Source organism: Lycorma delicatula, chromosome 10, assembly GCF_047948215.1.
Source record: "Lycorma delicatula isolate Av1 chromosome 10, ASM4794821v1, whole genome shotgun sequence".
Classification (NCBI taxonomy): Eukaryota; Metazoa; Arthropoda; class Insecta; order Hemiptera; family Fulgoridae; genus Lycorma; species Lycorma delicatula.
Window position 1 is genome coordinate 75,610,041 of NC_134464.1, and position 23,904 is coordinate 75,633,944.

At 27.4% G+C, this 23,904-nt stretch overlaps 1 protein-coding gene across 4 annotated transcripts in view; it reads left to right on the forward strand.

The window, feature by feature from the left end:
- Sec24AB (Protein transport protein Sec24AB) overlaps window positions 1-23,904 on the forward strand; it is a 72,363-nt gene that overhangs the window by 12,352 nt on the left and 36,107 nt on the right. For 3 of the 4 annotated variants that reach the window (XR_012757883.1, XM_075376741.1, XM_075376742.1), the window contains exons 3-10: window positions 875-1,911; window positions 3,906-4,937; window positions 6,426-6,515; window positions 11,238-11,353; window positions 13,143-13,245; window positions 13,664-13,696; window positions 18,718-18,844; window positions 22,412-22,521. Coding sequence is in view for 3 of the 4 variants with exons in the window: in XM_075376741.1 (XP_075232856.1) it covers window positions 875-1,911; window positions 3,906-4,937; window positions 6,426-6,515; window positions 11,238-11,353; window positions 13,143-13,245; window positions 13,664-13,696; window positions 18,718-18,844; window positions 22,412-22,521 (2,648 nt within the window). In the remaining variant the exon portion in view is untranslated. The remainder of the gene's footprint in view (window positions 1-874; window positions 1,912-3,905; window positions 4,938-6,425; window positions 6,516-11,237; window positions 11,354-13,142; window positions 13,246-13,663; window positions 13,697-18,717; window positions 18,845-22,411; window positions 22,522-23,904) is intronic. The other variant, XM_075376743.1, reaches the window with a different exon arrangement.

The following is a 23,904-nucleotide window of genomic DNA, read 5'->3' on the forward strand; positions in this document are numbered from 1 at the left end:
GTGTATTAGATAACAGAGATCTTTTAAGTAGTAAAAATTATATTTGATCATAAATTTTGATAGCTTGGCCATGTTAACTCTGAAAAAAATGTGGAAAAATGAAGAATTTTCTTCATTTCATTCTCTCCTAGCAATGTCAGCCATCTGTTAGAAAGAGGTACTGTCTCTTTGTAATACTACATAACAAAACAGCTGTATAGACAAGTATGAGAACTGTATTGTATTTTATGCTTATATGAAATAACAGGTGTTACTTTTGTGGTATTAACTATAAGAATAAATTATGCAAACATTTGGTGTTTTTTTCAGTCCCTTGATTGTTATAATTGCACTGAACTCATACTGCTGGTAAATTGTTGCAGTGATGATATAAAGAATAACATTCAAATATTAATGATGCAGAACTGAGTATTTGTGTGGTAGACAGAGACTGTATAATGAAAAAACTGGTTTCTGAATAGCATTATGTTTAGATCTTGATATTTTTTTTGTTATCAATATTTTTCCATTATCAGTATGTTATGTATAAGTGACATCTTACGTTAAACTTTTAAAATTGATTCATGAGAAAATTTAATTATGTTCATGCCTGCATTTTCATTAATATTGGGACTGATTTGTTAAATAGTTCATATAATAAAAAATAGAATCTTCTCACTGCAATAAAATAAACAATTTTATATTGTAGAGTAGGTTGATGTGACTTTGCTGTAGTTGCTAATGAAAGGTCAGTTAAGACCAAAATGTTTTATTTTTTGCATTATTATTAAAGTTCATGTATAAAAATGTTTTCTTACTGCAGATGCTGTTCATAATAATTCTATTGTATTAAGTGATCTGTGTGGTTTGACTGGCTCATTTTCCTTGATTTCAGCAAGTTTATCATCACAGTCATCAAGAGATCCATCGCCCCAGTCTCGAGGACTAGGAGGAATGCACTCTCAGTATGGTTATACAGATCATGATCAAAAATCTTCATCTCACATATTATATAATAATGTAACTAATATGACAACGGATCCTTCTAAACAACAACAACCTCAGCAGCAGCAACAACCTGGATTGTATTCTCCAAGATCACAACAATTAATGAATAATACAGCGGTTAAGTCACAGGCTTTAATAAATCATAATTCACCAAGTATAAGTAGTTACAATTCAACCTCCATGTCATCATATGTTACAAGTGGGATGAAGTATAATGTTACGTTGCAAAATTCAACTTATAATTCATCTCAGGTATTTTCAGATATGCAGAATAATATTCCTCATCATCTTACAAATAAAAATCAATTCCCATCGAATTCACCATTTAATGCAACTCTCAAACAAAGTGATGTTGAACCCGATACTTCTGTCAATTCAATAGTAGATCCGGTTAGTAGTCATTTTCAGTTGCCTTCCAATTCTATGGCTAATGTATCACAGTCTGTTCCAAACATTCCTCCATCAACTTTATCAAATATTAATTTAATGAATTCATCGACTTCATCTGATCAATCAAAGCCGCATCAAACAATTGTAAGTCATGGCATTAATTCAACATCAAAGTTTCATTCTGGTTCGACTGACGTATTAGCTAATTTACCAGTTTCTTCTCCACCGCCCCCACAGCCCATTAATTCTCCTGTATCTTCACCTCCTCCTCAGTCTTCATCGCCTAGGCTAGTAAATCCAACAATATCTTCACCACGTTCACATTCCTTAGAACGTTCATCCTCTTCTAATGTTAATAATCCTTCATTATCTCAGTATACAGCTGTATCACAAAATGCTCCTCAAGCACCTTTTCAATCGTCAGTGCAAAATATTCCTCCTAGTAACAATAAGACACATACTGTAAGACAGTCAGGAATTTCAACAACGGTTTCTTCATTAGCTAATATAACTTCTAATCAACAGGTTTCTCAGGTAATTAATTTTTTGTGCAATTTATTTTTGTAGTAATTATGTCACTATAGTTGTATTTTAATAATGATTATGTTGTTATATTCTAATAATTAAACAGTCCAGTGAAGGTAAGTGAGCTGTTGTTTATTATCCAGTCAAGGATAATTATTTTTTACAAAGTAATTTTTTTGAACCTGATGTTTTATTAGAAAGAATAGAATATTCACTTATTATTGAATGTTATTTATCTGTAATATTTGGATTCAGGATTTTTCATTGATTCTTTTCACAACTTTTCACTTTCAAAATGGAGACAAAATGAAACTTAATTTTTGTTTAACTTAAATTGTACTTCAGGTAGATACGATTTCATAATTGATTGGATGATTAACTCTGAATAGGATTTGGGTGTCTTAATGAGGAGGTGGTTCGGAAGAGTTTTTTTTTATGAAAATTGTCTGGTTATGTAATGAAGGAGATCAAAGAATTTACACGGGTGATATCATGATTCTTCACTAGAGGCCTAAAGATTTTTTGGTATTGTATTGTTTCTTGTTTAAAAAATTCTCGGTTTTAGAAAAGTCTCTTGATTCCATTTATTCTCTCCATCTACACTCCCCTTCCACCATACAATGTTTAGCATCCGTTTTTTATTTGGTAATCCTAATAAAATTATTTGTGTTGAACATATTTTTGCATCCCTTTTGTTTATTTTGTTGAAGTAAATCGCTGCACAAAATGCAATTCTATTTAAACCGTCATAATTTCAAGTATAAGTTTGATTTTGAATTATATTTATTTACTGTAGAGGGTTATTTCAACTGACATAATTAATAGACATGAGTATTATTCAGTTGAATGGTACTCTTCTCTATCAACCCCAGCTCCCTGATTGTCTTAACTATAACTGTAAATTTAGTTGTTTGTTTTTAGTATCATTTGTATATTAATTTCTAAAGAAATGGTTGAAAATTCTGTTATTTGTTAATTAACTTTTAGTTCATTGTTATCATTTACTGTAGAATTATAAAAGATTCATAGGGTTTGATTGTCATATTAGGTGTGCTTATTAAATAATGAGACTAATGCTGTGAAATATTTTATTTTAAATTTATACAAATTTAGTTATCCTCTTCAATGTACACCCCTCCTCTATCCTTACAGTGCTCCGTGTGAATTTTCGATTGTTTGAAACGGTACTGGAAGTTTTTTTTTATGAGCTCTTTCATGATGTGTGCTGCTTTTTCTGTCACATCTTCAACGGTCTGAAATCTTGTTCCTTTTAATGCAGTATCGTATATTTTGTATCGTATATTATTTAAATACAAATTGTGAATGTTGAATAATTTTAATTGAAATATTATTTCCTCAATCCAGTCATCACATTCAAATTGAATTTGTTTACTGATTTTTTTTGTTTCTGTTTTTATTGTTTGTATATTTTTTAATGTAGAGCAATGTAAATTTATCAATGTTTATTTCTAAAATTGTCATGTTTTCTTGATTATGAAGTAGTTGTTTTTCTGATATGATCACAATTAGATTTTTTTAGGCTTATGAATATTCTTTATAGTATATTTTAATATGTCTGTTTTTCATTTCTGTATAAATTTTCATAGTTTTGCTTTACACATGTTATTTTATAGATAGAGCAATGATAAAAATCTTATTAATAAACTAGTATCATCTGATGAACATGATGATTGGCTTTGTGAAATAATAAATTTAAATTATGCAAAATTGATAATTTTCATTTAAAAATATAGTTAAAAAGTATAGTAATAAAATAATAGTTTAAATAATTATAGTTTCATTATCTAACTGTACATTTTATTAGTGCAGAGTTATTTTATTTCAATTTTGAGGCAGCAAAATTTGACTTAGGTTTACTTAACTTATATTGAAAAAAAATTCTGAAAAAATAGAAATCTCAGAAAGTACTTGGTTGGGAGAAAAGAGACAGCAGTAAGAGTTATTATAGTGTTATTGCATTTGCTTTCTTTTTTTAATTTCAGAGTCAGCCACCAGTTACTTCGTCAATTGCAAGTGCATCTCCACTTCATAATAAAGATCAGGCCCGTTCTGAGGAAATTGGATCTGGCGATCAGTGTGGAAAACAATCATCATTAGACCAAGTTAAATCACCTTTACAACAACAACAACAACAAACTGTAGCTCATAGTCAGTTACAGTCGCTTCAAAATCAGGCATCTGTTAGATCTAATCCATATCCTTCATCAACTCAGGTGTTTGGACAGTATTCTAATGCAAGACAAGCAGTATCTTCAAGCAATTTTAATCCATCTCAATCTCTAAATGTGCAACAAAATATGACATCATCTTTATCTACTCCTCAATCGCAATCCCAAAGTCAGCTGTTTAATAGTAATCAGCATTATCCTTCTTCTTCAATGCCTAATGTCAGTACTGGTCAGAATAAGCCTCCAGTACCATCTTACAGTAGTTCTAATCAAGCAATCATCCCGCCTACAAGTGTTGTAAAACATCCAACTCCACCCGTAATGGGAACTGGGCAACAGCAGCCACAGCTTCAGCAGCATGTACCAGCGACTGGTTCAGGACCAATTCAGCAGATGCCACCGACTAATTTATCTTCGTATCAAAAGATGCCACCGGCCAGTATTGGATCATATCAACAAAAGCCTCCGGTCGGTTTAGGGTCACATTCACAGATGCCGCCGACTACCTTTGCGCAAAATCAACAGGGACCTCTTATGCCACCAACTGGTTTTAGGCAGAATCAACAGATACCTTCTACTAGTTTTGGACTTAGCCAGCAAATACCACCTACTGGTTTAGGACCCCATCAATCATTACAGACATCACCAAAGCAGTATCAGTCCGCTCCACCGGTTGGTGAAATGAGAAAAGGTCCTCCTATGACTTCTTATCAGCAGAGTCAATTTCAACAGCGTCCACCATTACCAAATCAGTATCCTCAATATGCATCGCAAAATGCTCCTATACAAAGTCAGCCGCATAACACTGGTGGACCGTATCAAGGGCTCAGCAGGTATCCTAATATGGTATGTTTTTTAATGCTGAATTATTTTTTTATTTACATAATAATTTATTGAATTTTACTCAGTGTTACTTGTTCCACATTTATATACCATTTTTCATATAAGTTAATACTTGCTTCCTTTATGACAAGACATGAAGTTTTGACTTCTTACTATAACTCCATTACAGACTGTGATTTTAGGAAGTTAGGTAATATTTCAACATTGTGCTCTGCCTTAAGAGTTTATGCTTGCAATTCTGGTCTTTCAGTAAGTATGGATCTGTGAATCTGTGAACATTTTGTTCTAGTGTGTTCTTATGTGAGAAAGTTGTTGTATCGCTTACTATCTATCACTTATTATTAAAAGTTTATGGTTCACAATATCTTGCAATATGAAATAATTTGAACTATGATTTTACAACTAAAATTGATCTATGAGATTAAAATAAATCTCATGTTACTCTTTAATTGTTATTGCATGAAATCATTGATGAATTATAGTAATGTGAAATCCTTTTTTTCTATATCTTAGTTTGTGTAAGTGTTTTATATTATCTTTAATCAAGTCATAACAATAACACATGTTAGAAAAAATGTTTAGTAAAATGATTTTATTTGTTATTAATAGAATCTTGTGTAAATTATCTTTGTTCTTGTTTAAAGGACTTTTTTCGTTTTCCATTTTCCCAGTTCTGGACTAGAGTGATTATGATTTGGAATGATTCTGTTTTTTGTAAGTTTCCCTTTCTGATGTCAACTTAGTAGAGAAGGAATGAAGTGTAGTAATATGTAGTGTTGAAAAATTCTATGCATGACGGATTCTGATTTTGGTTAAATGATGAAGACATTATCAATTTACGATGGAGGTTGGTCATTTATTAAAAAAATGCTCATTAAATTTTACAATTTGGTCATAACCTTCCAATTTCAGTGGGGATGGGTTTATTATCCAGACTCATTGTGTGTTGATGTAGTACATTATTGTTTATGAGTTTCATAGAAAAGCTTCTTCCCAAGATAGCTGTTGACTGTTAGATGGTCGTCCTTACCATCTCAACGTTTTAATTAATTATTTTTAATGAGATCACCCTGGTATGTTCATTATTGAAACATCTTGGCAGATATATAAATCTACCATATTTTGAACAGGAATAAACTGAAAGAAGAAAGGACATGAAAAAAGCCAATTTTGTTTTGATTGCAACAATTTTTTATGAAGGTGTTGAAAATGAACTTGTGCTCCTTCTGATGCTCTGTCTCCAGTGAAACTTTTATTTTATGATATAGAAATTTATTATAATAATACCAGTCTCTTTGAAGGTGGTGCATTCTACCAATTTGCTTTGAATTGTTTGACATCAGATGATCAAATATTAAAAATAATATATTTGTAATTTATTATGTATAAAATAGAATAATATACACACATAAAAAGCACATATACAAAGTATACACACGTGCAAGTATATACAAAATCTATTTTTCATTTTGATGCATTTCTTTATTCTAGCCTCATGGGCATGGTGGTGCAGTAATGGATACTCTAACAAATCAGCTTCGGGGAACGAGTGTTACACAAGATGGTTTTAATAAATTATGGGTAAGTGTTTGTGATGAGGTCAACCTATACATTTAACTGCTTATCTAGTAATCTAAGTTAACTCGTATATGACCAGTTCTTCAGAAGTAATTCTTATGTTAACTCAAGGTGTCAATCCAGACAGAAATGTTTTTGTCCCCAGTGAACTAGTTATATATATTGAACATTATGCTGTTACATCTAGTGACCTTCACAACATTATTTAGTGTTGTTGTGTCACTTGTAATATTCTAATTATGTAATTGGAGTTTCTATTAATAGCATCCTTTAATCTTTTGCACTTTAATGTTTTCTTTTTTGTAATATTCTTTTTTTAGTGTGCATTACTTTCCTTTTTTTTAATTACTCACAAGGAGTGATTATGATAGTGACTGGGAAAGTGATGACAATGTTAGTGTTTGTAGTAGTGGAAGTGAGAAAAGTAGTAGGGTTTATTAGAAATAGAATCATCAGAAAGTGATTCAAATGAGGATGTTGATGTTCGTTTAGCTGAAGTACCAGGTTGGAGAGAAATTAGCTGGTGTGAGAATGATCCTTTACTTAGCAATTTTTCATTTACGGATAATTCAAAAAATGTTTCTTTAACAGATATTGAAAGCAATGTTTTATTACAATTTATTTGATTTTTGATGGTAATTTATTGGATAAAATAACAGATGAAGCAAAGAAGTATGAGTTTTTCTTTGCTCGGATAATTCTGCAAGATATACTAAAAAACTGAACAGTTGTTGCATTGGATAAAGGTACCTTTACTGCACACTTTTTTTTGGGACAGATAATAATCACATTAAATAATTTTCTCATTTTAAGAAATATCTTCACTTTTCTGGTAACAATACTTAAGATCCACAGATTTCTCCAAATGTAAAATTGAATAAACTATGGGGTAATTAACTTATTTTGAATGAAAATTCCACAACCATTTACAATTTAGAATATTATGTCATAATTAATGAAAGATTACTTCAGCATAAGGGATTTCTTTAATATAAGGGTAGACTAAGTTGGGTACAGTGTATCCCATTGAAACATGCTCAGTTTGGAATAAAATCATATATGCTTTGCGAAGTCTAGGTGTATGTGGATCAATATAATATAAACTGGAAAAGAGATGCAATTTAATAATGATTATAGAGATCTACTGGATGTTTTAGCTAGAATTATAATGCGACTTATGTAGCCTTTACTGAGGAAAGGCCACTGTCCCACAACTGATTACTATTCATCTCCTACTCTTGCATATATGTTGTTTAACAGAACTGACACTTACGGAATATTAAATCCAAACAGAAAAGGTAACTGACACAAATAAAAATTTCAGTTGAGGCAGGATAAAAAATTTCTTTTCATGAAGTGGCAGGATAAGAAAGGAGTTATATAGTTATTAACTGTACATAATTCTTAGATGGTTACTGTAAAAAAGTGGGTTGAAGAAATTCAAAAACCAAAATTAGTAATTGATAATAACGGGTTGGTGAGAGGTATTTAGTTTAACACCTTGTAAATTTAACAGTTTGTTCCAAACTTGGGAAAAGTCAAGTGTACCAAAATAAATATTTTTTCCATTTATGAAGCACTCTGTGTGGAAAAAGCATTATTTTATATTAAAAATGGAGGTACAAAAAACCCCTGAATTATAAATGGATTTAGTTGGAAAATTGATTGATAAAATATAGCACTTCTTCGATGTCAAAGTTGAGGGACAGCCATCACATCAACCAAACCCTGTAAAAATGGCAGCTTTATATTTTCCCAGACATTTTGACACAAAGAAAAAAAAAAGAACAGTTTGGATTTGCCAATCCAATGCAATCTTTGTTAATCTGTTGTAAAAAAAATTTAAAGGAAAGATTGTATGATGGAAAATTACTTCTGCTCTGAATGCGATATGGATTTATGTATAAGTACCACATTCAAAATTTGACTTTGATCTTCTAATTAAAACTACAATTACAAAAATATTTAGTCCAGTTTTCTAAAATTTGTTTTTCATTGTAAATATGTCCATTGTATTTTTTTACATATTTTATTGATGTTATTTGTACTGTAAAATTTTTTTATCATTTATTTCTATAATTTTTTAATTATTTCATTTTTATTAATTTTTCTCAATCTTTTAAGTATATTTCTAAAAATTAAAAAAATTTATATATTTTCACTTTCATTAAATTTTCAGAATTTTATTTATACAAATGAACGATTATAAAAATGATTGCTAATTTAAATAAATTTTACCTGTTATTATTGTGTTCTGAGATAACTGTGTTCATTATTGATAAAACAAGTTCACGTGTTGTCTCGAGATAATTGTTCTGTGAAGAAAAAAATAATAGAAAAATAAAAAATTATTGTTGAAATCCTTCATTTGCTGCATTCAGTTATTTAAAAAATGTAATAAAAAAGTTGGATAATTTTTATCAAAAAATTTTCAACTGAAATAGAAGTTAAAGAATAACAAATTGTATATTTTAATTTCATTTCTCTTAAATTGTAATTTTGTAAAGTAATCTGTAAAATTCAACTATAAAGATGAACATTTACAATTTTTTTTTTACATCTTTTATTTTATTATTCAACTATGTATACTGACTCAGCTGTATTACAGCATTTTATTTATTGGTCTTGGTTTTTGGGTAATATATCCAATCCATCCAGTGGTTTGTCTTCTAAAATAAAAAAATAAAAATTACTGTGATTATAAAAAAATATGATACTATATTTTGTTGATAATAATTGCCAAAAAACTTACTATCTGTTGTGGGTAAATTAAATTCTTCAATGTCATAGCTTTTCTTACTTTTATTTACATACTTTTTATGTTATTGTAGATAACAATTAGCAGTTTGGTAATCCTATTTGTTCAGGAATTTTTTTTGTCTTACATGTTTGATATAATATCTCAAATTAAATTTTCTCTTTAATTAATACTTACTGAGCTGGTCATTTATAATTAAATCATTTATAGAATTCTGGCTAATATAGACAGCTTAAAAACTTTTTGTGAATTGTAATGCAATGTTTTGTTAAATGAGAATGAATTACTGATTCTTATAGTATTTTTCATGGTGATTTTAAATATGAAATCAGAATTCTTTTATTAGGCTTATTTTTTTTGTAACTACCATTCTTATTTTCAGATAGGATCATGCATGAACTCCATAAATATAGCAGCATTTTGTGAATGTAAATAAATTCATAAATATTCCCTCTGCCATGCGGCCAGTGCCACATAGCCAAGAGCTTCCAATTCTAGTACCACCAGATACATGGAACTTAGATGAAGATGAAAATGTTGAATCTTGTGCTAACATATCAGACGATGAAGAAAGAGATTCAGAATTTTTAGAAAATAGCTGTACTGAACCCCATTTAATTAATCAGTCAGAATTAAATGATCCGGCTCATGATCTAAATTTATCAACGAAATACTAAAAATAAGTTCTTTCCATGATAGTCAGAATTTGAACATTTCTTCTCTCAATACGAAAACTTAGTATACTGAAATGATGTGGACTCATTACTGGAAGCTTTGGGACTATGCACCATCCTGTCAAATGGCGACCTTTTATTGACTTGTCAAGCTTAGTTTGAAAGCTGGTCTACTTCACATTGGAAATAACTACCCATCAATACCATTAGCATATGCTGTTCACATGAAGGAGTCTTATGAGAATATGAAACTTGTATTGAGCAGGATTCAGCATGAAAAATATTTATGGCATGAGTGGACCAATGGTGGTGCTAGAAGCAGTTTGTTGTCAATTAATTTACACATTATTTAATTTAATTTCTAAGCCTAGATTATTTTTGTGTATATTTGCATTTTTATTTACTTATTATTTTATTAGTAAAAGAAAGGGATCATTAGCAATAAAAAAAAGGATTCTCTGTATTCAGCGAGGGAGAGTCATCATTGGTGCGCAACCGGCTGGCGCATCATGTTGTCTGCTCTGCGCCAATAGCAGCAGCTGGTCTGGCAACTAACACAACCTTACATGAACACACACAAGACTTAATGAAGAAAACTGTGTCCCCAAGCCAATTCCTTGTTATTAATGTAGCTAGTGTTACATTATATTTCTATTAAAAACTATTAAATTCTGTATCTGCACACTCCTTAAGCCTATTTTAAATATAAAAACAAAAAAAATGTTCAGAAAAATATTCTCTAGACTAATATTTATTTTCTTAAAATATTTCAGTAAAATTCTTAATATTCTCATGAGGATGTAAATGCTGTCTGGTAATGGTTGGGTGTGTGAAGCGAGCCCTGACTGACTAGTTATGATATCAAATTATAACTTAGAATTTGATGAATCGATTGATGTTATTTTCAAAGTGATTCAAGTTAAAGCCGGCAGATTTTGTTCAAACTGATCCTGTGTTGGATGTGAATGTGATATTATCAACCACAATTAAGAAGTTAATAATTGATCAAACGTTTTGAAACAGTAACATTTTGCATTAAAATTAAAAAAAAAATTGATATTGGTTCTTCTAGCTTGTTTGTGCTGTCGCCAAATTATCTTATATTAATTGTACATCAAATTTCTTTGTTAAAAATAAAAGAAAATGAACGTTGTATATTTTGTCAAAATATTTTATAGCTTTTTTAATGATTATCAGCAGTTAATTGATTCAGTTTAGAAAGTCATTGTTTGTATGTTTTATTGTGTAACTAATTTTTAATTACATGAAATTAAATTTATATATTTATTTCAGGGTATGGATACGTATGATTTATTAAAAACTAGAGAATTACTTCCTAAAGATCGAATTGAAGCACCTCATGTACGTCTTAATCCTGAATTATTCGATGCAGCAAATTGTAGCCCAGAGTATGTATATATCAGTTATTTTTTCTAGTTAATGTTTTTGTTATTTTAAGTGTTTTAATGTTTAAACAATTGTGTCTGTATTTTATATTGAACAATATTTGTGTTTGTTAATGTTTCAACTGCAATTAATTAACATTTTATTTATTATATAGCTAGTTACTACTTTTTTATCCATGTTTATGGGAATTGATTATTAATTATATAATTATTTTTATTGTGGTAATTTTAAACAATTTATTGTTGCAAAAAAATACTAAAAATTGAAGGCTATTCTTTTATATTGCTTTAATAACATGGTTTATGTGGAGTTTAGCTTTTAAGTGCTAGATTTATAAATGTCATCACATCTTGTTTTGTTCATTTATCAATTATTTCCTGATAGAGCTAATGTTAAAGGAAACCTTTTTGTGTAGCTAATTCTGTTGTGGTGTTTGATCAGCTGTTTTAGAAGCATTGTAATTCTAACAGTTTTTTCTTGTGAACATATTATTTTTTTGTAGGATATCTAATTACTAAGTATTAAGACAAATAGAGCTACTTGGTGTCCCATAAAAAAATATTCAATGTGAAGATTATTTCAAATTTTTTATGCTTTGTTTTCTCCTGAAATCTTTTAATAATCCATTTTGTATAATTAAAAAAAAAAACTATCCCTCAAAGTTTTGAAGGAAATCCCTTATTTGAAATAAGTGTTTATGAAAATTTACTTATAATTGTACTACCAATTTCTGTTATTGGCTTCACTCATGAAATACATGATCAGAATTACAAACATAAATTACCATCAAAATGTTACCAAAATCTCAAAAAAAGGTTGTCTTATAGCAGTGGCATAAACTACAAAAAAAAAATAACAGTTTGTTTTATTCCTTAAAACATTAAAATTCAAAAAATCATGAAATGATTTTGATTTATTTATGTGAAAAGTATTTGCTAGCCCAAATTGAGTGAATATCTCGTTTAATAAAGTCGGAAGCGGGGATAATTTGTCTGTTTGAAAGTTTTTTTATATCTCTTCACCCCTTTAAGGTCAAATTTCAAAAATTCTAGGGATCGATTTTTAGATATTGATTTGAAGATTATACACACTAAATATCAAGTTACGTTCTTTTGTTAGAAATTAAAAACAATAGTAAATTTAATGTTATCCTGTTTTAACCCTTTAAACTCGGAAACTTCAAAAAAATTTAGAAATTGTTTTTTAGATATTCACATGTAGACTCTTGTGGTAAAAGAAATACACTGCTATCTTATTTAAAACTGTTAACTGAATGAGAATTGGCAATCTGTTCTAGACTTTATTTAAAAAAGAATGAAAAAAAGGCCAAATGAAATTAAATTTTAACAGTTGTAACTTGAGAATGTATAAAATAATTTTAGTTTGAAAATTTACACTTGTAGATTGGGGTTTTCCCCCTCTCTATGGTACTTGTGTCATCACAAGTTAAAAATTAGGCTGAAATCATCATTCAGCATCAAAATAATTTTGATAATATTTTTTCTGTTTTAACTTTGATGATATTTTTACCACACTAATATATGAGAGAAACTAAAGTACATAGACAAAATTTATATAACAGAGATTAATTTCTATGAAACTAACTTACTTTCTGTAAATTATACTTCATCACACTGTAATTTCTTTTCCAAATATTTTTAATTGGATACTTATTTTAGATTTTTTATTTACAATTTGCAAATTTTTTTTATGAACTATTTCTGTATTTAAATTATATTTAAAAATTTGTTAAATGTATAATTAATTTATTTTTGAATTCTTTTGTTGCAGATTGTTTCGTTGTACATTAACTAAAATACCTGAAACAAAATCATTATTGGATAAATCAAGATTGCCCCTCGGTGTTCTAATACATCCTTTTAAAGATTTAAGTGTAAGATTATTTATTATTATTGATTTTTAATTTATACGCTTGATTTATTGTTTAATTAAGCATTGTATTTTTATTTTACTTTATTAAAGCTTTGTTTTTATTTGTGTGCTATATTTCTTGTATCTTTCTGATTTTAATTATATGGTAAGATTAAATATCAAGCTAGTGTTTGCTATAATTTGCATTCTGCTCTTCTTGGTATAAAAAGACTTCACTGAAAATTTATAAAATCTAAATAGCATGTAATGCTTTAATTATTAAAATGCTAATTATGATAGCTAACATTAATCAGTTAAATTTTTTTATTAAAATATTTTCATCATATATAAAATATTAAAAATAACATTTATAATTTAGTAGTAATTAATTTCATTGTGTTTTTTGTAGTTAGTATATTTATTTTAAGTTATTTTAACAGGATGTGCCCACTGTTGATGACAAAGCTGATGAGGTATGAGGGAATTTCATTCGGTAACATGATTTCATCTATTTCTTTTTTGTTTAATGGGTTTCACTTTTTCACGCATGTAGATGCAGGTTTCTTGCACCTACATCTACGTTTTAAAAATGATTTGCTTTTATTATGAGGTGCCATTTACCGATTTAAAGAAAAGATTTTTTTTAATGCTTATAAAGTTTCTTGAAGCTTAAGATTAGAAAAAAGAAATCTTGCTATAAATGCTTTATTTTTCTCTTCTTTTTAGTGAAATTCTGTTATGATATAATTAAAAGTAATACTTTTTATCTTTTCTTTGTAGTTCATTTTTGTCTGTTCTATTACGAATCATTAGATGTGTCCACGCACATTTAATATTCTCAAATGAGAAAATAGTTTTTCTCAATAGAAAGACTATTTTTTTTTTTTTTTTAGATAATGAAAGTTATATCTTTACATCTAGCATGCAACACCCTCTAGAAATATTCTGTAATTGATTTATCTTGTATGTGACTTGTTAAGACTTACTGCCATACCTTTATTATTTTAAATTTCATCTAACAAAACCTTTACCAGGTTAGACAACTCTTTACATACACAGTTTCAATATATGTATGGTTATATCTATATTTAAAAATAAAGCTTAATCATATACATTTAGTATTGTTACAAAATACAGATATAAGTTACAGTATTAGTTTGTCACTAATTTTACCATTTATTTTTTTATTTATATTGGTTAAAATTTTTTATAGAACTTGCAGCATTGTTTGAAACTATAATTATTATAGTATTTTTTGGAAGTAGCGGAAAACTTATTAATTTGCTGTAATTTTTCTAGATTTTTTTTGAGGGATATTCAAATAGTAACGTCCATTTCAAATCTGCCGCCATAATTTTGCTAGAACCTTTATCAAGAAATGTGTGACCCTTCCAAATAATATGCTGCTGACCTTAATGCAGTCCAGTTTTCAGAAAAGAGTGATTACATGTTCCATCAATTAGAGCATTCCCAGTATTCCTACAATGATTGGAGTAACATTTTAATTTAAGGACACTTCATCCACTCATAGGAAGTGGTTTGCTTGGTGTGTTAAAGCATTTAAATGCCAAGCAAATAATAAATAATCACTTGAACTTCTTGTGTTTAACTATATATTATTAATTCTTGCAGTCATTATTGGTTGTTTTATTAATTTTGGTTTTTATATTTACACATCTTTTTTATGGCTGTGCATTATATTTGAATATTATCAATAACAAGAAAGGAAAACGTTAGATGTATTTATTTCTTTTATCATTAGGGCTAGTTTATGTTTAAGTTTAATACACATTAGAGGTTTCTGTAAAAATTTTGTTTGTTTTACAGAAAGTTTGTTAATGGTCAGTGGTTTGTCAATATGATTTTATTGGAGTTATTTAGTTTATTTCATTGCAGAATTTATGAACAAAACTATAATCATTAAATATGAATTTTAATTATCCAATACCTTTTTAATTTGCATGTTAAAAACTAATGAAAGTTGTTTCAGTTTAGTTTTTTCAACACTGTTGTTTATATTGTGTTGCTTGAATTGAATGTAAAAATTCAGTTCAGAGTTTTTAATTTTGAAACTTTTTAAAAATGAAATTCTAAGTGACAATGATTGTTGTGGTCAGTAGCCTTAAAATAAGTCAACAGCATGCAGTGCACCCAGCATTGTGTTAGCTTCACTGATCTACATTAATTAGTTTACTAAATATAGCTTTAGCCAGTGTAATTTATTTTTACTATATTCCATTGAATTCTCAATTCTGAAACATTCTGTATTTCTGATATTTTAAAGGAGATGCTAGTTGTTGTTAATGTACTCATGATTCAAAATTCAATTCTTGTTGTAACAGAATTTCGCTGAAATTTATTATTTTTTCCTGGGTAATTTCATTTATGCAATCTTTACATTTATACTTGTGTATTAGGATTGTATATTTTTATTTGTACTTAACATTGTTGATGTTTTGCATAGATACATCTTTCATGACTATTGTATCTGTTAGAGCCAATTTAGTTAAAGAATTTGATAAATTTACTCATGGGAGTTAATCTAAAAATAGATATTTACTCTGTTGTTTGTTCTTTTTATTCTGATTTTTATTTTGCATGTTATATTTAACTGCATGATCATTTTTTTATGTGAACTATGTATATAAAATTAACATTTTTTTTACAAAATCTTTGTAATAAAATTTAAGTAATATAATTTTGATTAGAGGTATTTACTGATTTAACAGAAAACAGTAGATCTTGTAATACTAGTTTTTGCAAGTAACACGTGTATTTGAATGTTGATTAAGAAAGTACCATTCTGACAAAACACACTGTTATAGATTGTTTTCATATTGTGAAACAGTTTCTTGATCAGTTACAGAAATTTTTAAGAGAAATTTATAAATCAGAATTTTAAAAGGTTTTATTTTTTTAATTAGGAAATAAAGTGAAAACATAGAATAAATAGTTTAAATCAATTTACACAAATTAAATAATTAAAATAAATTTAATTGTTCTTTGGAAGTTTTTTAAAATTATTTTTTAATATTTTCAAAGTTTCATTATGTTGATTACTGCTGTTAAATAATTTATTATAGATACACAAACAGTATTGCCAAGAGAATAAAGTATTTATGTGGATGGAATTGATGTCAGTAGAGGGGAATAGTGTAATATGATAAATTTTATTTCAAACATAATAAGATTTTACATGGAATCTTTATTGAAGAAAAATTCAAATCTATATAGGCAGGAATACCCATCTTTGTCTTTCATCCTTGAAATTTTCAGGATGGGTTAGTATTCTGTGTGGAACCCAACAGTGTATTCTGATTGGTAGTATATTATAGTTTTATATATGTATATGTATATATATATATATATATACACACAATTATACACAATTTCATTTAATATGTATTTAAAATTTCATTGTAGTTTTTTCGGATATATACATAAAATTATTTTTTAATAAAATAATTAAAAAATAATAATAATTAATAAAATTATAATTAGATTAATAAAATTAAGTAATATTTTTTGGCTATAGACTGGGATTAATCCTACTTCAAAGGGGTTTTTATGTGTTTTATGAAAAATCTGTTTAGGAAGTTTGTTAGTTCAATGTACTGAATATGAAATAATATATGAATTGTTGTCTAGGTATTGTACAAAGAAAAAGAATATTTAGTAATGAAGCAAACATATTTAAATTGAAAAATATTGTATGTTTATTTTGCTAGTCTTTTTAAAGATTGATCTTTTTTTATTGAAAGTGCTAAATATTAACATAATTGATCTGATTAATTCCTTTTGCTTTGCTTTTATGTTGGGCAGGAATGAAAACATCTGTTAAATAGGTCTTATTAGCCATTTTCCATATAAACCTTAAATAAGCATAATGTTTAGTAATGTTCTGTAATAAAGAAATTATAATAAATACTATATATGGTTATTTTCATAATACATGTCTCCATTAGTTTGGTTTTTACTTCCTTGTACGTTAATGAAGTATTGTGATAACGAAAAATTTTGGTTTTCAGATTTCAATGGAAATATCTATTTTGATCATCCCTGAGTCCATTCTAACTAGTTTCAGCATGATGTCTGTACATATGTATCTTGCGTAACTCAAAAATGATTAGCCGTAGAATGTTGAAATTTTGGATGTAGGACTGTTATAAAATCTAGTCATGCACCTCCCCTTTTGATTGCAATTGACTGGACCAAAAGTGTCCAAAATCTACACTTTTTCTTAACTGCACTAAGCCCTCATTGAGAGCTTTTCAAAGATATGTCATAAATGGTACTTATTTTCATTGGTTCCAGAGTTATAGCCAAATAAAATTTTAATTAATGAAATATTTGAATCTTGACGGGGGAAAGTCACATCAGTTCGAATCCGACCTCATTTCCCCCCTTTTTTTTTAAATATATTGATTTATTAATAATTATTAACCTCCGATTGTAATAATTTTTTACAATAAATAATTCAATAATAAAAAAAAAAAATAGAAGTTATTAGTGAAATAAAATTTTATGAATTTTAATTTAAAAACAAATGTGTATATGTGTAATACTTTTCATTTAAAAAAAATGTGTGTATGTAAATGCAAGGGAGTCTCATGGGTGTCCACATCAGATTTTTTATTTTTCATAACTGTGAAACTCTTGTATCAAGGTTTTGAAATTTAATCTGTTAGTCAACATTTGGTAATCTTTCCTTATAAGTTCTATGTGCAAATGCTAAATAAGTTATATTCTCATGTTCAGTTTTTTTTAATTCTCTTTATATATAACTATAACTACTTGCTATAAATGTTATACACTGAACACATCTGCTTATGTTAAGTGGTTTTTCTTTTGCTTTTTGTTTTTTACTTATTTGCTGTTAACCAAGATTGGTTGTTTAGTCATTAAACAGTAATTATTATGAATTATACAGTTAAGTTATTACTTATTATTGCCGTAATTTTTTTTGTCATGATAAATAGTAAATTAAGTTTTAAATTTTGAAATTTTACATTTGTAAGTAGTCTCTTTAATATTGTGTATGTTGCCCTTATAATATTGTTTTTTTTTCTAACAGAAAAACTCTTTTTTTCAAGGTATTTTTTTTATTTTAATGTTTTATTTATATGATCACAGCTATTGGTAGCTTGCTCTTTCAAAAAAAAATCAGACAGTACACAGTGAATTTTTTTTACAACAAAGTAATCAACATTGTAAAATATTTTTCATAAATAAAATCTTTTAATTTAATCTTGAAAGGATCTTTAATTAGTTTGGTAATTTATTAAGAATGACAGTGGAATCATGTCATGTAAGGCCTTTTCAAACTGCTGTACTGCGTTACGTGAAATTTATTGTATATTTTACTTAAAAAATTTTAATTGTGTACTTTATTTTATACTGTCAAACACAATTCCTTAGTTTAACATAAGCTATTTAAATAAAGATTATCAATTATCTAAGATTTGATTTTTCACTGTGTTATTGTTTGTTGCAGCAATTATCTGTTATTCAATGCTCTACAATAGTGAGATGCAGAGCGTGCAGAACTTACATTAATCCATTCGTTTATTTTGTTGACAATAAAAGATGGAAGTGCAACTTATGCTTCAGAGTCAATGAATGTAGGTAGGATTAGGTTTTGGTTTTAATATTTTTGTTTGAAAAAGATATAATGTATCATTGGTTATTGTAATTGAATTGTAGAAAACAGTTTTGTATATGATTTTTCCTTATTATTTTATTCCATTATTTTATAGTAAATCAGCTTTTTTTTAAATAGGTAGCTTTTGTTATTCCTTCTACTATATCTTATGAAATTATTCTTATATTTTCCTCATAATAAGTTTACTATAAGTCTAAAAATAGACTAGCTGTTTGATTTGTTTTTTGTTAGTGTTTAATATTACGTTTTTGCTTTCTTTTATCAAAATTATATTATCTTTATTTCATAATTTTGGCTTCAATTTTGCTTCATTATTATTAAAAACTGATTTTCACTTTTCTTTTATTATTTTATTTATTTATTTATTTATTAATAACTTTAACATTAACCCTTAGCAGCAGCTATTTATCTTTATGAATGTTGCTAAAAATGATCCAGTGACTATTGTCTTGTTATTTTAGTATTTCTTATATGTAAATACATAGATATATGTTTTGAATATAATAAAATTGTGCAGTTTATAAACATACATCAAAAGTATTAATTAAAAGGTTAAAGAAATAAATTTATAATGTGACACAGTTTTTGTTTTTCTTTAAAGATAATTTTTTCTTTATTATGAAGAAAATGTAGCAGTTTTATTTGCCATATTATTGAATATATACATCCTTGTTTAAGGAAATTTTTAGGCTTAAGATGAGTTTATTTATAATTTTTGTCGTATACAGAATTGACAACCATTACTGCTGATGACGGATAGGAATAAGTGCAGGGCTGATAAAGGATATGTGCGTCTAAACTTGATATTATTACAAAAATGCTTTTGTCACATACTGAAGGTTGCTATGAGCTATGATTTTTTGGTTACAATTATTTATTTACTAAATTTACAATCAAAGAAAAACTGATTGTATTTTTTTAAGTTCTAAGTTTAATACTTTAAAAACATTATTTTTTTTACTTATTATAATTTGTCTCTGAAAAGCATGCAGCAAACCAAAAAACAGCAGTACAGTGATTCTAATTTAATTTAGTGCAGTCCATCTGATAAAAAAAACTTCTCTTACTTTTAACATAAAAACAACTTGCAATAAAGAAATTAAGAAAATTATGATAAGATTATTTATTTACCTTAAATTACATTACTGCTATATTAAAATTTCATCAAGTAAAAGAAAAAATATTTGTTTACCTCAATATGTTTCTTTAATACTTTTCCCATAAACTCCACTCGCTTTCCATACTTTTTTCTCTTTAATTACATGTTGAATGCAATTTTTCCAACCATTTTCATGTACTCTATTAACTCCTATCAATAAACGTTTTACTCACTTAACTTAATGTTGTTTTATTACTCCCAATGTAACCTTTGACTTATGCCCATATCAATTCTATAGAGTTAAAATTGCAATAGTATAGAGGAAGACGCAGCATGACATAATTTTTTGCATCTACTTAATAGTGAGTATATTTTTATTTAACTGACTTAGTATTTTTAAAACTTCTACTTTTTATATATCTTCGTTATGCAATTTTAATAATTCAGCAATTTCCAATTTTTGGGTCGATGTGTTTGGAATTTTTTCAATTTTCAGGTAATGGTACTGCACATTATCCAATATTATGAAGGGTCATTCAGCAACAATTTTTTTCAATGCTGCATAAAATTTTCATCATTCATTTCATTGTGATACTCTTAGGAAGATCTGAAATATTAGTAAACCACCGTTCAAAAACCCATTTTCACTTTCTATATGCGTTACTATTAATCGTTTACATTTTCCAGCCAGGGTTGATACCATAAACATAGTAAAAGAGTCAACCAAAATTTTTAATTGCTTATCATCACCATGTCATGGTGCCAGAGAAGTGATAACTTATAATTCATTATTGTATGCATAAAGCATTAATTACACTTGCTCATGGGAGTGACAGAATGATTCATAGCCTAAATTGCTGAGATATTGCTCACTCATGCTGAATTCATATTTATATATTCTGCACTGTTTTGTGATGCAGATTATAGTTATATTTAGATGTTTTCACTTAACATTATTTTATATAATATTTGTAAAGTTCTAATACAAAGTGATTTATTATTATACCATTATTTGTGTATAATCTGTGAAGTAGGAAATTTATGATTCATACGTGAACTATTTGGAGTTTATTGTGTTTTTTAAATTTGAATAAGTTAAATAATATTGTACATTTAACCGTTAAATGTGGTTATTTTATAATTTAGTTAAGTCATGTTTAGCATGTAAAATATTCAGGGGGCTTCTCTTTCAGTTATTATCCATTATTAATCTGCTTGAATCATTTTTCTTTTGATAATTTCACTATTATGCAGTAATCTAATGTCAAATATACATGTATGATAGCTTTATGTTAATTCACAAGAGTCTGGCTCTATTTTATTTTAAGAACATGTATTGTTTTCTACATGATAAATGTAGTATAGTACTACACTGCTTAAAAGTGCTTATATGTTTTATTATCTCTTCCAAAAGCATAATCTGTACTATTGACTGTAGCTGTTTTCAAAAGTGAAGGTCTTTAGGAATATAACTTATTGCCAATAAAAATGTAATGTATTTTATTCATTCATGTATATTTTATGCAGTACATATATTGCATAAAAGATTTTATAAAAAAAATTTGTAAAAAATTATTGGTTGACTCAAGCTGTAGCAGTTTTTACTATTTAACTAAAAAAATTAATTTGTACGGATTAACAAAAATGCTAAAATTTTCGAGTTTCATACATGAGTATTGAAGAATATCTTACTATGCGCGCGCACACATAAATATAAATATTTATAAAAAAATATTTAATTTTTACTAAATTTGATATATTTTATAAAAGTAGTTTTTAATTTTTAACTTATAAAACATATATATATATATATATATATATATGGAAATGCATTACCAATTTTACATTAGGAGGGATTTTGTAATATTATGGTATAGTACAAGCCTTACAAAATCCGTGAGAGTTGAAGAACTGATATAAGTATTCTATTATTACTAATGAAATTACTAAAATTAGTGTGAAACCTTATATTATTCATATCAAAATTTATGCATACTTATTATTAAACTCATGATATGTTAAGTCATTTTGTGAGATTCTGAGAATATAAAAATTTATAAACAGGTTTATATTACTATGCAAATTTTACTGAGTATTACAGTCTCATTTATTTAAAGAATAATTTCAAATCTCTTTGGTGAGCAATTGATAAATTTGTTTCTAATATATAATATTTCTGAGTTTTTTTAATTTTTATTTTTGTGATTATCATGTTGAAATATTTATAAAATTTTTTTTAACTCAATTATAGATTAAATTGGATGCTGTTGATATTATTCTAATAAACAATTACCCATTCATTCCTGCCCATCATAGAAGTATTATTATGCCATTAAATTGGCTAAGTATATTTGAGTTAACGTATAAAAACGATTGTGAACTTCATTTTGTTTTATCTTCTATTTTATTTGTTTCTTTTAAATTTAGTGCCAGATGAGTTCCAGTTTGATCCAATATCTAAAACATATGGTGATCCCTCAAGAAGACCAGAAATAAAATCTGCAACAATAGAGTTTATTGCACCATCTGAATACATGGTTAGTTACAGTTATTTACTTTGTTGGCTAATTTATTTTTGGAATTGATAAATAAGTGATGAGACATTAGCGTTTTAAAACAAAAATTAACATTCTTATAAAACAACATTTTTTTTATGTACATTGAAACTAGATCAATTAAAACTTTTGAACTGCCTATCTTGCAAGTGTAAGTTACTGGCCATATTTATATGTGGGAAGTGAATCTGAACATTACCTTAGAATTGTTTTTAAATAGATTCATTGACAGGTATGGTTTAAGAATTTATATGTGTTTCTTTAAATTAATAAAACTATTTTTTCAAATTTATCCATATCATGCAGCAGTAGATTTTATTATTTAGAGAAGAGTGGAATTTTTTATCCTTGTTATTTTGCTATTAAAAACAGAAAAATTGTTTTCAATATGAAATCTATAAAAAGTATGTTAGTTCATATCTTTAGTTTTTTATTTTCTAAAAAATAGTCAGAGAGAGAGAGAGCGAGGGTGAGTGAGAGAGGGGATGGGCAAACTTTTCTTATTTGTGTTTGTATTTTATTAAAATAATCAATTATTGATGTTATATTTCTAAGCTATTACTGTAAAAATCTTTGTAAGTAGGTTTGGATGGTTTATGGCGATTAACGTTCACGGATGGCGATGTTTTACGGCTGTGGGCAGAAGACATAATCAAAAAATAAGTTCATGCAAAAACTATTTAAAGTAACTTATAACATGCATTCATGCATAAAATAACATATACCTTGTGTTATTGCTGAATTCTGCCACTAATCTGGTTAAGGAACACAGTTTAATTATTTTGTGGGAAAAAGCTTAGAGAAAGCGGCACAAGTCTCACTGAGGGCACTAGAATTTGCAGATTGTAGGTGGTGATTTTGGTTATGTTTTTACATTGAGTTCTTTTTATTTAAAAGACCGTGAATAATGTAACAGTAACATTGATGGAAATATAACAATAGCAATTTTGAAGTGGTAGTGCACCTAGGCAGGGAATAGTATAATATGGTTTTATTATAATAATTATATAAATATTTTTATTCATTTCCTTATGATTTTTATCTCAAAAAATTTTGTTGAGCTTTCTTTTTGCCATTATGTAGAAAATGAGGGAAAAACATGAAAAAAAATAATGCACGCGCCTTGTTGCATATGCATGGTCATTGAACTCATCTGATAACTGAAGTAAAGTGGTTCCAAATCATGTTGTATCAGGAATTTCCACCTCAAAGTAGATTTACAACTGCTACTTGTTCAAGTCAACAGTATGAAAAATTATAATGTGTTAGTACTGTAAAGTATCAGATCTGTGAAACATATCTTGCAGAGATGACTGTATTCTGTAGGCTTTTACTTTTGGTAAGATTGAAATTTTAGGTTATACT